We start from the raw sequence: 21,972 nt of genomic DNA, 5'->3' as shown, positions 1-21,972 counted from the left end.
ATGAACAGTGATTGTGAAATTTATAAAATAAACGAAATTACAATATGGAGTCAAATATTTTAATTGTATGATAAATGGATCGAGTTAAAATCAAACATATTCGAATTGGATTAATTTTGAATCAGAATCCAACCAACTCATGTTGACATCCCCATATATTGTATAAATTATGTTAGATATGAGATATATTTTACATATGTGATTTGAATTTTCTTATGATAAATTTTAAATAAATAATATAATTTTTATTATTGGAATAAAAAAAAATCTTTTAAAGATTTTTATTTTGAAGTAAAGTTAATTGTTAAAGGATTCATACTTAGTGATTGATTTAAGAAAAATAAAAAATTATCAAAATTATTAGGACAAAATCAAATATTTTATTTATAAATTATCTTAAAAAAAATTAATATTTAATTTTAGAATTTAAAATATTAAAATTTAATATATATATAAATATATACACAAAATTTTCAACCAATTTAGGCCCACTTCCTAAATTGTCGTTCATTGTTCGTCTCAGCCTGCTTGCTCCGAATGGCTGGGCAGAAATGCCCGAAGGAGCAGAGAAACAAGATCTTTCACGGAATTTTCCCCCCAAAAAAGAAAAAAGATCTTCCACCGAAGTTTATTGATAGCAAATCTCTATAAATTTTTTTTATTTTTTTTACGGATCTTTGCGCACGTGCAAAAAGGCACATTGGGTGCTCAACGGCAGTCCAAGGACCAAAACGAACTCGTCGATCAGTCCCACCCCACCGACGGAAGGCAACGAGACAAAACCGACCGCTTGCTCAAGCATCAGCCGCCGCGTTTTCTCCTAAGTCGGATCGGGCACTTGTAGAAAACGAAGCGGTAGCGGTTGCATCTTCCCTGCTCCTGAAACTCCTCTCTTTCTCTTTTGATTTGCGCTCCGTAGGATATAAGAGGAGGAAGCTGAAGGAGGACCAATACCATCTATCTATCGAACTTATATTCGGAGGTTACTGCGTACGAATCGCTTGCCGCGTTCATTTTATGCTTTAAAACCCATCATTTCACCCCTGTTTGCAAATTTCCCTCCGTGTTGTTTTTCCCCTTTTCCATGCATTCCTACCGTTGATTTGTTTTTTCCCTGAATTGACTCTCATTCAGGTGTATCAGCAGGTGATTTGTTCTAAAATTGGTATTTTGAGGTTGTCCCGATCTCGGTTTTGCGGTGGGAGGCATTTGTATAACAGAACAACTGCAACTTTTTTGCCCGTTTGTTTGTTGATTTTATTCTGCTGCTATTTAGTTTGCGACAGCCAGATTCTGGTTTAAGGAAATGGCGTCCATGATCCGTTTCGGCGTCCAAGGCCATCGCGCCGGTCTCCCTAGGGATTTTCCGAGCACTGCTTTTTCGTCGGGATCGCGAACTAAGCTAGGTTCAGGGACGGCTTTGAGGTTTCTGCGTGCGCAAGCAGAAAGTGCATATTTGAGGAGGAGGGCTTTACGGGTGAGCTGTTCCAAATCGGTCTCTGGCATTGTGGTGAAGGATGAGACGGTCAGGCAACACGCCGATGGCAGTGCTTCCGGGCTGAGTATAGTGATGAAATTTGGTGGGTCTTCGGTTTCCACTGCTGATAGGATACGGGAGGTTGCTGAGCTTATTCTAACTTTTCCGGAGGAAAGTCCGGTGATTGTCCTCTCAGCCATGGGGAAGACGACTAACAATCTTCTGCTGGTAAATTCTTAGTAGTTCTCATGTATGAATGTCACTATTTTCCGTTGCTTGTTCCAATCAAATCAGTGCTAATCTTTGTAATTTAGGCTGGGGAAAAAGCTGTCACTTGTGGTGTTTCTAATGCATCGGACATTTCTGAGTTGAAGTTTGTAAAACAGCTTCATCTTAAGTATGTTGAATTCTTATTGAATAATTGACCTTCTTGTTATTTTTGTTGCTGCCATGATTTTCAGTGCTTGTACTGCTTTTCTTTTTCAGGACAATCAATGAACTGGGAATTGATGGGTCCACAATATCTGGTGAGTTACACTCTTCTGCGTTGCCTTGCTTGTAAAAGTTAAATGCTCCTGGGATGGAAAATAATTGTCATGATTTCTACACTGATACTTATTTTGGAAAATTTCTTCGTTGCATTTCATGTTTTGTCAATAAGTTTACCTGCTTGCTTGTAAAAGTTATACGCTCCTGAGAAGGAAATATACTTGGCAATATTTCTATACTAATACTTATTTGGAAAATTACTTTCAACATCATTGCATTTCATATTTTGTCAATAAAGTTACTAGCTTATATGTTTAGATTGCTTATAAAGCTGGGTAGGTAGGGACATGTCTATCCTTGCTATGGAAATTGAAGGTTCGTGGAGGTTGTTAGACCTCAATGAACTAGCCCTAAGACACACTAATACGGAAGTAATACTATCACTTGATGTGGAAGCTAATATACTTATCAAAAGTTACAAAGATTGTGAGGATAGTATAATCAATACAACATAATATCAATCAGTTATAGCCAAAAATATAATGCGGAAAAATAAACTGCACAAAGTAAAAATTAGAATGAGCACATCTGATTTATAGTTGTTCAGTCAAATCATGACCTACGTCCACTCCCCGGATTCCTCCACTCCGGGTATTGCACTACCACTATAGTGACTCTCCTTTTACCCCCACAATAAGCCGGAGAAGTCTTTACAAACTCTCTTTCACCAACCTGATGCGGCAGAGGACCGTACTCCTTTCACAGGCAGAAAACCTGAACTCCTTTTCACCCTCATGGTGAGGCAGATAACCTTGAGTTACTTTCACCTTCCCCGGTGCGGTGGAGTAGCCAGGTCCTTGACGCCAAAGAGATCTTCTTCTTCCCAAAACTTCCCTCAAGACAAACATTGACTGTGATGGACTAAGGTACAAGCTTGCCAGAGAAACCATGTGAAATCCTCCTCCACACTCCCTTGAACCTCACAAGGATCTTCTCCCTCTTAAACTCCACCATTTTCTCTCTCCTTTTTAAGGCTCTCTTCTATTTTTCTCCAGAAGAAAACGAAGACTCAATGCATGCCAAAGTTTTTTACAAAGTCTTATGAGAAAGCTTAAATAGAGGGCTTAAAAAAACCCTAAAAATTTAATTCATCCATCAAATAGCGTACAGTACAATTGCAGGATTGTCCAGTATGATGTGCATAATTTGACATGTTAGTACTGTACGATCATCAATACGAACCATTCAATTTGCTTATTAATATTGTACGATCATCAATACAAATAACCAATAACAGGGCTGTTAAAATCGGGTCATGGGTCAGGTTCGGGTCCAACTCGAAACTGACCTGACATTATTTGACCTGACCTGAACCCGACCCATTTTTGCAAACGTGTTAGTTTTCCGAACTCGAATTCGACCCGCTTGGAGTTCGGGTCAACCCGAACCCGACCTGCTTTGGGTATATTTTATTTATTTTTTTATTTAATTCGATTTATTTAAATCTAAATTAAATTAAGATAAGATTTATTTTAGGGGTAGTTTGGGCATTAATGAGCTTCTAAAAATTATATCTCTTAATTTAAACGAAATTAGATACAAGTCCTATATACCAAATTGATCGGAATTTTACGCTCAAATTTATAAAATTATTCCTGTCGTAAACCGACAACCTCGAATTTTTCACTTAAACCTCGTCGCGATGCTTCGAAAAGCGTGCGAGGTCTTAGACGGCATTTTTGGGTTTTACATGATAATCTTTTAAAACCCTCATAAATTAATTGAAAACAGGTCAAATCGGGTTGATTTCGGGTTTTTGGGTCAACCTGAATCCGACCCGATTTTACAAAGGGCGAAATCCCTAACATGAACCCAAAATTTTTAGGTCGGATTTTCGGGTCGGGTCAAATATTGACACGCCTAACAATCGTACAATACAATTAGTTCAACCGAAATGCAGTTCATCCAGGGCGAATCATGGGACGACCAAAATCGTCTCTGTTGATTGTATAATATGATCTAGTTCGTACAGTACGATAAAAATATCAAAATTAATCTAATTTGATTGATTAATCACAGGATTAAATTAAATAATATTTTAAACATCGTATAGTATGATTAAGTTCGTTCACTATGAATAGAATAACTTTTCAAATTCAAAATTTTGCCTAATTTAATGAACGCGGGGTTTCTAATTATAACAGATTGTTTAGTACAATGTGATGTTCGCACTATATGATTAGTTATATTTCAAATTTTTAAAAAAATTTTTAGAAAAATTAAATGTTTTAATTAATTTCTTTGACAACAGATTGCACAATAGGATGTACAAAGAAATTAAAATATTTAAAGTCACTTTTTCTCCTCTTATGTGTGTGTGCACGGTCACCAGGCTAACATACATCCTTACAAGACTTGACTCAAGAAATTAAAAATAAATAAATGAAATATACAAGCTCTTTTAACATAATCTATTCTGCCAAATCTTGAGCCCTAATCTTCAAAGAACCGTGTATGTTGTACCTGAAATATTAGTCAACATACAAATATATATGCACTACAAATACTAGGAGAAATAAAGAGATAATCGATAATATTTGCTATCATCAAAATCATAAACTCGGGAGCCCGAGTTGCAACAGAAATGTGATGTTAAAAGGTGGTTGGATTGAATTTTTATGGTTTCTAGAAAATTCCTGAGGAATGTATGAGAGAGTGAGTCATTTTTGGTCCTTGTAATACTCCAGTTCTCTTTATTCATGTTGATTAAATTACAATTCATTTGCTTTTCTTGATGCCTCTACCCTTTTTTATAATTCCTATTATATGGTTAAATGCTTCATACTGTTTGTTCAGTGGATAAAGAATGGAGCCTCAACTTTCCACTTATCATATTGAAATGAGAAGTTCTGTCCATCTAGTCCATTGAGATTGTTTCAAATGGTAGAATAACTGATAGAGCTTTTGAAGTTATTGACGGGGACATCAGATTTCGACACGTGTACCACCGCCGGAGGCGCAGATCGACGGCCACGATCCAGAGTCTATATTTTTGATGTATTTGCATTTTAGATTATTTCTTTTATTTTTCCTAGTTTGCCCCTGAGGGCATTGCTTCTTTTATGTAGCCCCGAGGGCATTTACGTCCAACCCCCACCCAGCAGCCGCCGGCCACTCCAGCCCACCGGCCCTCCCTCGTTGCCGCCGCCACCTCTATTTCCCTCCTATTCAGATTTCAAAATTCTGAAACGTTTGGGCTTTATTGATCATTTAATGCTTCCTAAAGTGTTTCCTTAATTTAAGCAATCAAAATAATTGAAATTGAATTTGAAATTCAAAATCAAATTCAATCCAATTAATTGTTTGATTTAGGAAACCTCTTTCTATTTTAAAACTGAAATTTTAATTTCAGATTTTTGATAAAATCTGAAATCAATTGTGTGGTCCCCACTTGCTTAAAACTCCTCTTCCCTCTTCTCTCTCTTTGGCCGGCCCCTTCATTAGGCCCCTCTCTCTCTCCTAATCCCCCTATTAACTCCACAAAATCAGCCCCCAATTCCCCTCTCTTGGCCGCACCTTCCATCTTTGTGATTTAATTGAAATTCAAATTAAATCACCCCCATTAAGCCACCTAAAATATGAAATTACTCAGAATTTTTGCACTCCATCATTGGCTCCCCCACCTTGGCCGAACTCCTCTAGCCCGCCAACGCTAGACCGTTGCCTCCCCAAGTCCCGAGCCACTTCTCCCCCTTTGTATCATTCACATCAGTTATCGTTACATTTTTTAAGAAGCTCTTTAAAGAACTAGCTAAAATAAACATATCTGTAAAAGAAAAAAATTCAGACTAGAATCAGAAGTATGAATGATTTCATATTTCAGCTGACAGATAATTTTCATCATGAGCATTATTTTATTTATCTTATTTGTAACCACCAATAATTAAACGTGAGAAGAAATCTAATAATGTGACTCTGCCTCCTGGCTCTCTGGTCATCGTGAGGTTGCTTTGATTTCTGCTGCTAGCTTCATTTCATATTCATAATCCTTAACACACTGCTTGAAGAAACTGGTAAAGGTCCATTTTAATATCTTTTTATAAGTCTGAACATGCATTATTAATTCTTGGTGAAACCAATTATCTAATGAATGATAAGATCTTATTACTTGATATTAGTATTGGCTAAAGGTTTGATGTATATGTCTGGCCTAATAAGCACATTCAATATAAAGGACCTTATATTGATGGCCGCATTGAAATTGTATAAAAAATTGTACAAAATGAAAATGGTATATTATTTCCATTTGGTCAGTTCATTTCCCCTTCCAGTTCGCCTCCTAATTTTAGGAAATCTATCAGATGTCTTTTCATTATGTAGAAGGACCTCGTGGACCATTCAAAAGGAAAACACTCTTTGCAAAAGACTGGCATCAATAATAAGGTGCAGACCAGTAAATTTGTGCTTTAAATTTGTGGTTTAATGTTTGTCTTAAGAATAGGAAAGAAGATTTTAGTGATACTTCTATCCTTTTTGGAATAAGAATTTACTTTTTTTATTTATTCACCTTAAATCACACTCATGAGAATGTCAAAGAAATTATTATGAGGTAGAAAATGCTCAAAGTGTTATGTATACTTGATTGTGTACTATGTGATATGGTAGTTTTTTTTTTTCAGCAATTGATTTTACATTATTACTTTTTAATCTCCATCCCAATAATCATATTTTAATGGAGTAATACATGTAGATTGCTTCATTGATTGACATAGTTCTTGCTTCCTATTCAAATATTATTTGCTAAACATCATCATGCATTCCTTAGGGTATGTTAGTGGATTTTGATGAGAAAAGATGATATCCAGTTCTGAACAACCCTATTCATTATAGAAAATCCATTGGTCTCAGTCTTTCAAAAGGTGATTAGCTTCATAAAGGAACTTAGGAATCTCAAATAGGGAAAATCTTAGTATGCTATATAAAAGAAAGCTTATGGAGTTCATGATTTTGTTTAGTTTGGTTGTTGTGCATAACGGATAAGTTCATTTCACCTTATTTGTGGGTGAAGCACTTTATATATGCAGTGAAAGGCTAAAAGACCAAAAATGACCACAACTAATCACATATAGTTATTACATATAATTGTGAAACCAAGCACCAAATTTAAATAAGCATCATGTCAATATATCAATTCTTCTTGTCGGCATTCAAAACATAATTCCTCATATTTCTAACTTTATGAAGATTTAAAGAAAAAAAAAAAGATGTGAAACCTGAAGGGTCTATTGCTATATATCTTTCCACGTCTAGTCCACATAGTCAACCACAGCCTCGAGCTTAGCAATAATGGTAACCACTTTGTCGGCTTTCCCAAGCTACTACCTCCATTTATTAATAGCCCCACTTCTCAAGCTCAATATGGCTACAAGGAGTGAAGGAGATGCAAAGAGCTTCAATAGAATTGCCACATTTTTGCTTTCCAAACAAGCATCACCAAGTTCTCCAGAGAGTGCTTATGAAGAGCTTCCTTGTTGCTACCTTCTTCTTTGACTCCGGATATATAGGATAAATGTGATGGCTTTTAGCTTTTTTGTGAGTTTGTATATTATATAGCTTATAATTTTTTTGAAAAATGAGGGCATTAATACTTCTAGCTTGATTTGAAATAATTTAACCCAACATTCATATAATTCAATTGACTTCCATAGAAAGATGACTTTATTGACCTGAAAAAGTGCTCTTTTTGGATTTATGTGTGATCCAAAGTCAGTTTTCTGGAACCTCTATGAATTTGATTGGTGTCTAAAGCCTTCTTAGTGGACTAGAGGATGTCCTTGGGTGTTTGTAGTGCACAACTGTGTGTCACGGGATTACCACTAACTATGGTCAAGGGATTATGCATCATAATCTAACAATCCTAAGCAAATTAGATCTCATAAAGCTAGCTAAAATTTGTTAGATATTCCATTAAATAAATCTTGTAGGCTTTGGAAAAGAAGGTTTGAGGCAATCAAGTATGATTTTAAAAAAGTTAGTAAGAAAAAGGATTTGTAGTAAGCAAATAATATTTTAATGATCAAATACTAGAATAATAAGTCAAATGGCAATAGCATTATCAATGTGAAGTAAGAATTTTGTTAGGAAATCCTTCCATTTTTCACAGCTGAATTCTCCTTCTCCTGTTTGCTCTCTACTCTTTTTTTTTTTGCCTTAGTGTTGTCTCTTATAATTTCTTTATTTTTTGAAACATTCTAGAGTTATTGGGAGGCTTGTAAATAATTTAGGAATTTTTTAGAAGGTTCTTATGATTGTATGAATCAAGGTTCCCTCTTTTTGAGTCCATCTGACTCTTATATAGAATAATTTTTTTCCTATGTTTTACTCATATTTAGTATGGAGCGTACGATGCATCTAGGGAAAAGAGAGGGAGGGAGGTAGGGGGGAAGGGGATTGGTTGGTTTGTAATTTAGAACTTGAGCAAGTTGAATTTTGAACTAGAATATATATATATATATATTGATTTGGGACTACTTGGTTGGCTAAAAAAAGGAATGCAATGTAAAAGGAATACCTTGGAGTTGTTTGGATGCGTGCAAAATAAATGCAGGTGAATGTTTTTATTTTTGTTTGAAGTAAAATGAATGTAATGTAAAGTTTAAAGATGATGATGGTGGTGGCTGGCGGTGGTGGCCGATGGCGAATGGTGCAGTGGTGGCCAGCGGCTGGTGTCGTCAGCAACAATGGTGGTCGACGTGTGGCTAGCGGTGGTGGCCAGCGGTTGGTGGGGGCTGGCGGCGGCGATCAAGCGAGCTTGCTTGCAATGTAGACAGTTCTCACCCAAAACAGGGCGAGTTTAGTTTACCTCAAGAATGAGCTACAATGGTTTGCACTACATTTACTTTATTTTACTTTGCATTCCTTTTTCATCCGACCAAACACCAATATTTTCAAGACCTCTGCATTTGAAATACTTTACACCCATTTAATTTCTAACGAAACAACCCCTTTATGAAAATAAAAACAGCGAACAAAAATTTTATTTTATTTTTCTTTTTCACAAGGATAAGAGATTTAAACACAATATAGTATTTTTAGAATGTTGGTACAACCTAGAAGCAATTTTAATTCATACTAGTTAATATCACAACATGACTATACTATCATGCACAAAATAACTGAATATTCCAACCATTTCATCACATGAGAGATTGAATAAGTAGTATTCATGTTCATCATATTGCACAGGGAATCAACAAAACATGTAAATAATTAAAGCAGCAATGTAGAACAAACTATAAGGGTAAGAAATGCAAACTAATTTTATTTTAGTTCAGCAGTAACACCTACATCCATGGTTAGAGTTCTACTCAAGATTTCACTATTCTCACCCACCTTTGGCCATGATTGGACAAAGATGCCTTCTTCTTGATGGTTAATAGAGAAACCCTGTACCTCTTTCTCCTTCTCCAAGTGAGAAGTTGCTATTCTCGCCCATCTCTTTGAGATTTTCTGATTATTGAGCTTCATTTTGAGGGTATGATAATACATTTTGAAAATGATTAAACTATTAAGCTAGTGGAATCAATTTTTATAGTTTTTCTAAAAGGAGATCTTGTACGTGTTATTTTCCTTGTCTCACTTGCAAACTTGCCAAAATAACTAAGAAAAACTAACAAGTATATTGCTTTTTTGGTCTCCTTATCCATCATAGGATGACCTCTCAATGGGTTTCATTTTAAGATTGTTTAGGATCCCTCATAAACTTGATAGTATTTTTATGATTGTTTGATAGGTTCTTCAAAATTATACATCTTACCCTGTTCAAAAACTAAAGTTGCATCTTATATTGCCAATTTTTTCTTCAAAGAAATTATTATACTTCATGAGTTACCATTAACAATAATTTGAGATAGGGATGCTAGATTTGTTTCATTAAAAAAAAAAAAAAACTATGAAAATGATTGGGGACAATTAAAATTTTCATCTACATTTCAGCCTGAAAAAGATGGTTAGATGAAAGTTGTGAACAGATCCTTAGGCAACGTTTTAAGATATTTAGTAGATAAGAATATTGGTACTTGGAATTTGCATCTAGCCATTTGTCAGTTTATATATATTAGCACTATTTCCTTAACTACTTAGAAAACACCTTTAAAGTTGTGCTTGTAACTTAAAGAAATCAATTGACATGGTAGATATTCGCTATTATTTATTTTGAGATGCTGCATTCATCTTTGCATGAACAAGTAAAGCAACAAAAGTCTTGTGATTTGAATGAAGAAATAAAGCAACAAATTAATTAAATAGTAATAAATATGCAAATGCAGTAAGTTCTAAACGCCCTGTTAAGAAGTATAACTAAGTAATTGCCTTTAATTCAAATTCACTTTGAGCATTATCCCATCAAATAATAAGTTCATGCTCAGACTTGTGCCCATTCAAAATTTTTAAGGAATTTGGCTTAAATGCTTATCTCATCGTTGAATTGCCTTTTGACATGTATATTAGTGTTATTTTTAATAATGATAATATACTGCCTTATTGAGGAATTTTTAAGGATCAAAATTTGTAAAAAAATTTTGTTATCAGAGGAACAAGTGAAAATTTACATGTTCCTCATACCCCACATTTTTTGAAAATTAATAACATTATTTCATAAGAATTCTTCTCACTATTAAGTACATCACCTAGATTCTTGATCAAATGAAAAAAAAATTAATATTCTTTTGATGATCCTTGGATGACTAAAGAAGACTTGGATAAGCTTGCCTCTAGGTTTTTTTAATAATTATTTAAACTTTAACTCTACTTAACGAAGTTCTTTGAGGTTGGGTGTTATTGATGCAACATCAAGACAAAGGCTGATTAGAAGGTTTCAAAAGATACTGTATTTAGATTTAGATCATTCATCATGCACAACTCTCCATGCAAACATATGAACGCCATATAATCTCTCAAAAAATATTAAATAGTAATTCAAACGTTTATTTTAAGGTCTTAGAACAGGTAGGTTGGCCATACTCGTCAAAGAAGTACAAATCTTCAAAAATTACTTGATTTCAATATCACTTTGCTTGCCTTGTTTAGCCAATTTGAATTTCATATTTTTGAATTTTGAAAACTGAATTTTATTTCTCTTAATGTTTTTCTAGGATATATCATCAATCAATTAATTGTATTTTATTAACTCCTAAGGCTTTTTAAAGTTGTCTTAGCAAATGAAAAGGCTTATAAATGTATTGTCTTGTACTTTTGGATTCCTTGAATAAAAATTATGTTTTGTTCGTATAAATTTTATTGGAAAGGCTTGATGGCTACTCTAATCGGTGAAGCTTAGTGATTGATTGTCTAAAGTTTTGGTGAATTCTTATGTATCTTTTTTCACCCTTTCTCTTTTCTAACACAATTCTCATCTCTTTTTTATAACCTAAATCCTAGCTTCCCTAAACTTGAAAAGTACATCCAACCTCTTCAATTTTTCCAAACAATCTCTTAGATCACTCATGACCTCCCAAAACCTCAACTCCCCAATAACTCTAAGATACACTTCCCAAAACACAATATAGAGAGGTAATTTTTTACTTGAGCACTCATATTCAAAATATCATAGCTCATTAACCACTGATCTTAAATTTATAAAAAAATACCAACATTAATTCCTTGACATCCCAAATTGTTGATATGGAATTTCTCACCTTTTTCATCAAAATAGAAACATGACATTTGATAGCCTAGAAGCGACATAATGAATCGGGCCTGCTCTGTGATAGAAATTGCTGCTCAAACTTAAGGACAATTTTCAGTGCTTTATGGCTCAAATAGTTGTCATTAAAAAGAAGCATAAAAATAAGTGCGACAAAGATGAGGATGCTCAGGTGAATGAGCGGCTTTTGCACTTAGAGATAGAATGTGATATGTGTATATACGTGAAAAGGTTGGAGTAGCTTCATTGGCACATAAGATTAGAGATAGTCATCTTAAGATGTTTGGTCACTTAAAATGTCAGCCTTCCGATGACCCAGTTAGGAGAGTAGATATATTAGATCCGACCTATGTTAAGAAAGGTAGAGGAAAGCTTAAAAAGGCATGGTTAGAAGATATTAGAAATGACATTTTTTTATTAGATTTAAATGAAAATTTGACTCTTAATAGAACACAATGGAGGAAAAAGATTCTTGTAGCGGACCCCACATAGTGGGATGAAGGCTTGTTGTTATTGTTGTTGTTGTTATAATAGATTTCCTAAAAGTTTCAATAGTAAATATGTCCAAATATTTAATATCTTTTTCACCACCACCTACATTATCCTTCCACCACCATCTTAAGCGGACATAAATTAAGTTGTATTCACTATAAAAGTTTTATAGCTACATCACGCTAGACCACCAACTAACTAAAAAAACTCAATACATGCGTCTTTGAGATTTTACGAATCCCTTACAAGCATATATCCAAAGTTCTAGCAACAGCCAAAACAACTTGTCCGGTGGATATATGATGCAGGGGAAAGAAGAAGATAGAACAAGTGCACAAGCTAAAGGAAAAATTCACAAAGTGTTTTTCAAATCTAAGGGGGAAAGATTTCTTCAAAAATGTTTTTCTCTCGCACATCTCTCATTGATTTCCACTGTTTTTTTATTTTTTTATTTTTTTATTTTTTTCTCTCTCATTGATTTCCACTGTATTTTCACTATCACACATGATTTAGGGTTGAAAAAATAGGTATATATGAAGTGCTACCAGGTCAAAACCATAATTCCATGAAACAGAGTTGAGTTATAACATAATTAGTCTACTTGAGTCGTATCTCCTTAGCTCGTAATTCCAACTTCGTAAATTGATTAATTTAGGAAACCTTTCATAATGTGTGATCTACATCATCCATTACAATCAGTTTAAAAAATAAATTAATCTAATTATGGTAATTGATTTGATCATTTAATTATTTAAAATAACTATAGTCATATGATACGAATTACTGTATAGTATGATTTGTTCAATTTTTAATATCCCAAAATTAATACAAATTGGATTTATCCGAAATAATAAAATGAAGGAAGCTTGTACGATACAATTCATATTGTACAATATTATTATTTCTGATCAATTTGTATTAATATACTTTTTTGCCACGTTTTGAAAACCGGACCGGCTGGTCCGACCGGTTCAACCGTGAACCGGTCTGAAGGCCAGTCTGGTTCACCCTTAAAAACCAGGTGTGCATCAAACCGGCCAGAACCAGTTTGAACCGCCGGTTCAACCGGGAACCGGTCCCGGTTTTCTAAAACCGGCCGGTCCAAATTTTTTTAAACTTTTTTAGTTAATAATTTTTGATTTTTTTCTATTTAAAATTTATATTTAATTATATATTATAAACAATTAATTTTTATTGTGAGTTTTTTTATATAATTTATATTTATAGTTTATATCTAAATATGTAATATAAATTAACAATAATTTATATTAAAGTATATGGTTATTATATTTCATTATTATGTTAATTTTATTATTTTTTATAATAATATTATTATTTATTACGTCATCCGGTTCGACTGGTTGAACCGGTCGAACCATGAACCTCTCCTTCGTCCGATTCGTTGTCTGGTCCGGTTTTCACAACCTTACTTTTTTGTTAATTTTTTTCTTTCAGTTTTAACTATTATGTGCATGTGTATTGCATTGTCTTCTAATATCTTCATTTGAATACAATAAAAAGGACTCAATAGAAAGAAAAATATAATTTATAACTCATGTAGCTTTTTCAACTTGATTTTCTGGTAGCTTGCTCCTACTCTGGCTATTGGCATGCATTGTTAATTTTGACTTAAGGACAATCCTCGATCTTGCATGTGTTTTCTGAAATATACCTGATATTTTGAATTCTCTTTCAGTACTTACGTTGTTAGTACTAGGACACTTGTACTAAAAAAAGAATAGGTCAACTAAATTATGTTTGTGAACATCAAAACACCATATTTGCGCTCTAGGCTCATGAGGATAATACTCAAGCTCTACTTTTGTGCTTCTTCCTCTTTTTTTTTTTTTTTTTTTTTTTTTCTTTTTTCTGGAGCTTTAAGTGTTGCTCTTGCTTAGGTGGATGAGTGGCTTTACCCTTAGAGATAGGATACGAAATAAACATATATGTGAAAAGGTTGGAGTAGCTCTAGTGGAGGATAAGATTAGAGAGAGTCGCCTTAGATGGTTTGGTCACATTAAATGGAGGCTTTCCGATGACCTGGTTAGAAAAGTTGAGGTATTAGATTTGACTTATGTTAAGAAAGATAGAGGTAGAACTAAAAAGTCTTGGTTATAAAATATTAGAAATGATCTTTCTTTATTAGATTTAAATGTGAAATTGTCTTTTAACAGGACACGATGGTGAAAAAGGATTCATGTAGCCGGCCCCATGTAGTGGGACAAAGGCTTGATGTTGTTGTTGTTAATGTTGTTTAAGTGCTTCTCTTGGCATTACTGATGAAGGGATTGGACCTGTTCGTGGGGCTTCTAAGTGATGGGACTCTAGACTAAACTAGCAAAGGCTTTTGATTTACCACCACTGGATGATGCTATAATATTTCTTCCGCATAAATACCATTCTGAATTACATATCATCTTTGTTCCTTGTTAAATGAAGAACAGTTACTTTTTTCGGAAGAATACTGCATCTCGATCCCAGAAATAACATTATTTAAGTCTGATTTAATTTTCAAACTTTATTTATGATTTCTAATTAGTAATGGACTTGCTGTATTAAATCATCTGTATACAAGGAGATCATGAAATAGGGATTTTATGATTGCTATTCATTAATTGAAATCCTAAGTTTCTTTTGACCCTAGCTGTCAGATATCTTCTTCACTTCTTCTTAATTTTTCTTCTGTTTATACTATCTCTGATCTCTTTCTCTCTCTCTTAATATACTATTCCCCTTTTTTACTTGTCATCTGCATCAAAACCCTTATCTTCTTCTTACTTAGAAGTACTTATCATAAATGCAAAGAACGAGTCATAATAGGACTGGAAAATGAGGTCACTGATCCTCAAATAAGGTGGAACTGGAACAGTATTTTGATGGCTTGCTGCAAAAAATCCAAATTTAGTCTTCATCTTTTATATTAGGATGGCAGTAGAATCTTGACATTACAGGTTAACAGACAGTTTTACATCAGAAGTACTTTGCATTTGAGTTCACTTATTTGAAGATATATGGATTCATAAGGCTGTTCCTTGCCTTTCTAGTTTTTCTTTTAATCAGGGAATACACTTACGTGATAAATATGCATCAATAATTGACTGTTTTCTACTTTTTTTAGCTCTTCATTATATGTTTTATGTTCTTTTTCTTTAACCACATTCTGATCCCCTTGACGAGGGCACATTTGCCTGCTGCCATTTCCAATTACATAACTAGTACTGAACCTTTTTCTCATACTTTATAGTTTTGCTGGATGAACTGGAGCAACTGCTGAAAGGGATTGCCATGATGAAAGAGTTGACACCTCGAACAAGAGACTATCTTGTTTCATTTGGTGAATGCATGTCGACAAGAATCTTTGCAGAATATCTGACCCAAATTGGGGTTAAAGCAAGGCAGGTAAGCTTGTTATTGATAGAATCTTTCCATTTTCTCAATTAAAATAGATATCTGTTTGCTGGTTCTCATGAAAAATAATAATAATTATGTTGCTTTGATGCATTAACATATAAGCTTCGTTTGCGTTATTATGTTCTGCATGAATATCCATATTATTTGAACGTCATTTTATGCTGTTTGCATACAGATATTTTGAGTAGGATCTTATTTATGTTAGCCTTGGAATTTAACGTTCATTTCTGGCTGGTCAAAACCTATTATTCCTCAACTTTATGTGCGTGCAATGATTCTATTAGACATGGCAAGCAATGATTGCTGAAAGATGCTTGGTATAGTTTATATTATCTGTTTCTCTTAGATAGATTGAAGTATGCACTGTTGCTTCCCATTCCTTTTATGGTTCGTTTGGTTGGATGTCTACTTTTTATGAAACAATATTACAAAGCTGTTTCCGGAAATCTGCTTTATTTAGTTTTAGGACTTCATTTTAAGGCTTCGTTTGGGACGGCTTTTTCCCTGCTTCTTAAAGCGGCTTTTTAATATAGAAATTAAATTTTTTGCACTAGAAAGTTGTTTTAAGAAGCAATAAGAAAGCCATTCCAAATGAAGCCTAAATCAGCTTTTTAAAAGTGAAGTGCTTGAAAAGCAGTTTGGCAAATTTTCTCCAAACTAGGGCACCTATCTTTTTTGCCACAATGCTGGTAAAAGCCCAACCATGTAGAGCCTTAGTAGCTTTATGATAATGTCGCGGCTTCTCTGAGAACCACAAAACTAATACCTTTTCTGCACCACTTGGTTTATCATGTACAGCAGGTTGGAAAACCAGCTGTTTGGGATAAATCAAACGCTTTTTAGTGGGTGGTGCCCTTTAGGAGGCGATGCCTTAAAAATTAAGGTGAAGGTAAACCAGCCACCATAGGCTTTATTAACTAATCAAATGTGCCTACTTCTTTCTTTGTTAATTATGGATAAATATTTGTTTTGTTAATTATGGAGAAATATTTGTTCTGTTAAATGAAATGGCCAATTTTTCTAAGTGTGTTACTTTTCTTCGGTGAGCATCTTGGCTGGTACTTCTCAGGCATTGGGAAGCCACATTGCTTTGAGGGCGCCTATTACCTTTGATAAAATATAATAACTCTTGGGTCCTTTTTTGTCCATATTCACTCTGATTTATTTAGTTTCTTATCTACTAATCATGGTAAATATGTCTTATAGGACAATGCAAAAACTGATTTTGTTTTGCAGTATGATGCTTTTGATATTGGTTTCATAACCACAGACGACTTTACAAATGCTGACATCTTAGAAGCAACTTTTCCTGCTATAGCAAAGAGGCTTCATGGTGATTGGATTAGTGATCCTGCAATTCCTATTGTTACTGGATTTCTCGGAAAGGTTTTGTTTCCTTCTCTTTAATTTTCAGTTGGCATAGCTACCATTTTATGTTTGCCACTTGCATTATCATTAGAACTTTGCAATTGCAGGGTTGGAAATCCTGTGCTGTTACCACCCTAGGAAGGGGTGGCAGTGATCTGACTGCCACAACAATTGGTAAAGCCCTTGGCTTACGAGAGATTCAGGTAAATTTTGAATTAGGCCCCTTTTTTGTTTGAATTATTATGCACTTAATAATATCCTTGAAATAGCTTTGCTATTCAAGTGAACTTTTAATTGTTCTTGTGCAAATAGCTACTCTAGCTATTAATATTTGTAACAGTAATATGAAATGCAGTCTATTTTGAAAATTGTGAATGCTTTACAAACTCTCTCCTTGCTGTCTAATTGGAGATATGATATGGTTTCTACCGCATGCAGGTTTGGAAGGATGTAGATGGTGTTCTTACGTGTGATCCAAATATATACTCAAATGCAAGACCTGTTCCATTTTTGACCTTTGAAGAGGCAGCTGAGCTTGCATACTTTGGTGCACAGGTATAATAAATTTTTGCACCAGCTAATAGGCTTCTGTGAAGTTTTGATATCGAATATGCAAACGCGTTGAGAGGCACCAAATAAACATATACAAAGATGTTTAATTCACATAAGGTTTTCATCATCTTTATGTCCCCTTTGCGCGCTCTATTTATATAGCCCCGTAAATGGAAAAGTGTGCTGCTTAAAATTATGGTGGCTCCTTTTTTTTGTGTTATGGAGAATTCATTTATCACATTCAACATGAAACATAGTATTAATAAATCTGATTTATTTCGTCATTAAGTAGGATTCATTCAATATTTTGCTCATCAATGTAGGTTCTCCATCCCCAATCTATGAGACCTGCCAGAGAAAGTGATATTCCAGTTAGAGTCAAGAATTCATACAACCCTAAAGCTCCTGGCACCCTCATTACTAAGGAAAGAGATATGAGTGAGGTCTGTAAGCCTAAGTTTTCATTACTTGGAAGTATTTTCCAGAGAATATTAGCTTTAGTCTATTCACTAATTTCCTTCCTTTTAGGCTGTTCTAACAAGCATTGTCTTGAAATCAAACATCACCATGTTGGATATAGTTAGCACTCGAATGCTTGGGCAGTATGGTTTCTTAGCAAAGGTAACAGAAATTTTCATTTTAGGTTTCGTTTGGGATGACTTTCTTAATGCTTCTTAAAACAGTTTTGTATTATAAAAATTTTAAATTTTGTACAAGTAAACTACTTTAAAATGCAGTAAGAAAGCCGTCCCAAACGAAACCTTAATCCATCATATCCCCATATGTTTTAGCTGATAACAATCTCAAGCTTTTGCATGCTTAACAAGTACAGGTTTTTTCTATATTTGAAGACCTTGGTATTTCCGTAGATAGTGTGGCCACTAGCGAAGTTAGTGTTTCTCTGACGTTAGATCCATCAAAACTGTGGAGCAGAGAATTGATTCAACAGGCAAGCCTATGAACTCAAGTTTTTTTTAACCTTTTTAATATTCAATGCTTTATTTATGTTGGCTTGTTTATTTTCTTTGAGCTCTAATTAAAATTGTGAAATTTAATGATGCGGATGCATCGCCTTTTCAACTTATAATGCTGTTTGTCATCATTAAAAAGCTGAATAACGGTCACATATCAAGATTCTATTTTTATCCATTTTTACAAATAGCTTTTCCAGAATACTAACGGTTCTATTATAAATAATGTTTTCAAGCAATAACATTCCCATTCTTTACATACTCTGTCCATTGTTCTGGACTCATAGCTGACGATCATATGAACAGGAACTTGATCACGTTGTGGAAGAGCTAGAGAAAATCGCTGTTGTTCATCTTCTTCAGCACAGATCCATAATATCACTAATAGGGAATGTGCAAAGATCTTCTTTAATACTTGAAAAGGTTTAATTCGCTCCGTAGTGTGAGACTTAGGCTTCGTTTGGGATGGCTTTCTTACTGCTTCTTCAATCAGCTTTCTAGTAAAAAAATTTTTAATTTTAGTACTAAAAAAACAGCTTTAAGAAGCAGGAAGAAAGCCGTCCTAAACAAAACCTTAGTTTCTATCTTTTTCACTTGCTTTTTCCTAACTTTGTTCCTAAATCATAATTGCTTCGAATGCAGGTGTTCAATGTTCTTCGCATGAATGGAGTCAATGTCCAGATGATCTCTCAAGGGGCATCCAAGGTAAGCTGGAACTGTTATTGCCATTTTTCTTAAAACTTGACCGTTGAAATCCTCAGATAGCATAAACACTTTGTTTTATATATATAGGTTAATATCTCCTTGGTTGTTAACGATAGTGAAGCAAAGCAGTGTGTGAAAGCTCTTCACTCAGCATTCTTTGAAAATGGCTTCATATCTGAAGCCAAAGAAGATCTTCACCAGAATGGTTTGGCAAAATCCGCATTATTTAGTGATAATGGTTATTAAACCCATATGATTATTCACCCCATTTTTCCTTCTGGGTTAGTGCATCCAGTTCTATTTATCGCCGTTGCAATTACTAACAATTTTTTTTTGTTGGGCTTTTGAGATTTTGGAAGTTTGTAAACCGAGAGCTAGTTTTTAACTGCTGTAGATTTTTACAGCAGGGCGTTATTTTACTTGTTTTACAAGTGATTAGTCATCTAATTGAAGCAGCAGTGCAGAGCTTGAGGGAATTCTTTGTTGCTCTGACTGGTGACTTGATAAAGAATTTGTAGAAATGACTTGGCTTTTGAAGTTATTAAAAAGGCCCTTTGTATTCCTATTCAGTCAATCCAGGCCGACCGTTACAAATGATCTTTGATGCATTTTTTTAAACGAATATTTCAGTAGAATTACCAGTTGGTTTCCTTTGTTCGAAGATTTTGTCAGGCACAGTTCTTAAATTTAATGAGCTAATGAACTAAAGTTTAAGTCATCCTTAATTTGACTTACTAGCTTATGAACTAATTTGCACTAGATGAATGCAATACAGAGTTCATAAAATTTAAATATTTGTATACAGAGTTCTCTGCTACAATGATGAATTGATTATGGCCCAGACAAAAAGTTGCTAGAGTAAAAGACTTCAGGAAACTTGTAGCAGAGAAGAATGCTCTTAATGCAGAAAAAATATCTTGAAGAGGAAGAGAAAGGTATTGTAATAATCCTTTTAAATTTTAAAAGATATATTTTGATTTGCAATAATAAGAAAATTATTTCAGGAGTTATTATAAATTAAAATTACAGATCATTTTTTTCATAACATGAATATTATTATGCTCTAATTATGATAATATTTTTTTAATTTTATGAGCATTATTGCACTTCATTAATAAGTTGACAAATGTTGGTGCAAGTAGATTTTTTATGATCATTAGGTGTCCATTTTACAAATAGATTTAACTAGATCATTCTAGATATGTTTAGCTAACTTATGAAATTATTTACATAATTTTTGGATATCGATATTTAAAGATATAGAAAAAATTATATGAATTATATGCAAAAACTAAACAATTAAAATAATTACCAATATGTCCTTTGATTATTTTCTTATAAAAAATTCCATTTCCACTTATAGAGTTTCATTTTTCCCATTCTGCAACAGAGAATGAAAAATTGATAATAAGAGAAAAATAGAGGAGAAAGTAATAATAATAATAATAAAAAACTAAGTTTTGAAGGTCATATAAACATTTTGGTAATTGGCCCAATTGGGAAATTTGTTCATCTGATGGTAAGTTGCATTTTACTTACTTTAGTTTTCAACAATTCAGTGTTTATAAGATTTTTTTTTTAATGAAATTTATAATTTGATTTTATAAAAATGCAATTTTATTTGATTCCGGTAACTTTTATCTGTATAACTTTGATATGTTATCGATATGATAGTTCTAATCATTTTGAATATTTATTCAAAATTTTTCGTCATGTGATTTTGAAAAAATAATAATTTTTTATTAATTCATATATTCATTTTGATTAAATAGTATTTTATTTTAATTAAAGATTCAGAATATTTATATACATAATCTTTAGTAATGTGGTAGAATTCTAAAGCTTAGTTTTGGCAAACTATAGAACACCAAGTAGAGAATTATTTGATATCTATTAGAGCATTTTTATAAAACTATACAATAATATCGTGATTGCTTCAGTAGTACAGAATACACTTTATATTCAGTATCTATGATTGAAATATTTGAGGAGGATTATAAGTTCCCTTAGGAATTTGGCTTGCCTTAGGTTCTTTTGAGCTTTGCCTTGAATTTTAACCTGTGATGAGGGAGATTGAGAGGAATCCAACAACTTTTGCTCTATCATAAGTTGTTTGTTATATAGTGTTACTCAATGACTTCAATTTATAATGGAGGATGTTTGATCAAAACCTTCTAGGATTGATCACAACTTAATTGAGATGTGACAAGGGTCACATATTTCTTGAATAAGAGACAAAAGTTGATCTTTTTTTTTTTTAATACTCCTATTTATTTTTAAAATTGTGGTTATGGTAATGCTTAGATACGAAAAACGTCTAAGTACAAACAAATTTTAAGAAAAAGAAACTAGAGTTTATTGTTCTAATAGAAATGATATGATATAATTTGTTCGAATAGGAAAATGAAAGCTATGTATTAGTTATGTGCTAAGGTTTTATTTGGGACGATTTTTTTATTGCTTTTTTAAAAAAGAGTTTTATTACAAAAATTTTAGCCTAAGAGTTACTAGTAATACTTGCAAAGATTTTTAAAGTTCCAAATTCGAGAGAGGGTCTCCCCTTCAAAATCTTTCAACTTGAAGGTTCCTTACTTAACAATAGTTGCAACTACATAAGGGCTCTCACAAAGGGGTGAGTTTGTTGTGCTAAGTCCCTTTCCAAAAGCCTCAAGACTTCACCAAATTAACTCTCAGACAAAGATAAAGCAAGGCTTTATCCTTATGTTGAAGCATGTAAAATTCAAAGAGCATTTGATCTTTTAATTAGCATATAAAAAAGTTTAAATATGCTTTATTTGTTTCAT

General features: G+C 33.5%; 1 protein-coding gene across 6 annotated transcripts; it reads left to right on the top strand.

Moving 5' to 3' along the window:
• The first annotated feature begins 497 nt into the window (after window positions 1–497).
• On the top strand, window positions 498–19,765 carry LOC110100116 (aspartokinase 2, chloroplastic). 6 transcript variants are annotated; one of them, XM_020827533.2, is made up of 14 exons: window positions 498–982; window positions 1,147–1,705; window positions 1,792–1,874; window positions 1,964–2,004; window positions 15,406–15,560; window positions 16,809–16,958; window positions 17,048–17,143; window positions 17,379–17,495; window positions 17,816–17,935; window positions 18,021–18,113; window positions 18,325–18,441; window positions 18,770–18,886; window positions 19,106–19,168; window positions 19,256–19,765. In XM_020827533.2, exons 2-14 carry the CDS (start codon window positions 1,307–1,309, stop codon window positions 19,412–19,414), a joined length of 1,710 nt encoding a protein of 569 aa, XP_020683192.1. In that variant the 5' UTR covers window positions 498–982; window positions 1,147–1,306; the 3' UTR covers window positions 19,415–19,765. The 6 variants fall into 6 exon arrangements, with proteins under 6 accessions (XP_020683192.1, XP_028552548.1, XP_020683189.1 ...); XM_028696715.1 differs by having other exon boundaries at window positions 1,144–1,705; XM_020827530.2 differs by having other exon boundaries at window positions 1,135–1,705.
• The last annotated feature ends 2,207 nt before the right edge of the window (window positions 19,766–21,972 follow it).

The sequence above is a fragment of the Dendrobium catenatum genome, unplaced genomic scaffold, assembly GCF_001605985.2.
Source record: "Dendrobium catenatum unplaced genomic scaffold, ASM160598v2 fragScaff_scaffold_822, whole genome shotgun sequence".
Lineage (NCBI taxonomy): Eukaryota > Viridiplantae > Streptophyta > Magnoliopsida > Asparagales > Orchidaceae > Dendrobium > Dendrobium catenatum.
The sequence above is the reverse complement of the archived record's forward strand: the minus strand, read 5'-3'. Positions and strand labels throughout refer to the sequence as shown.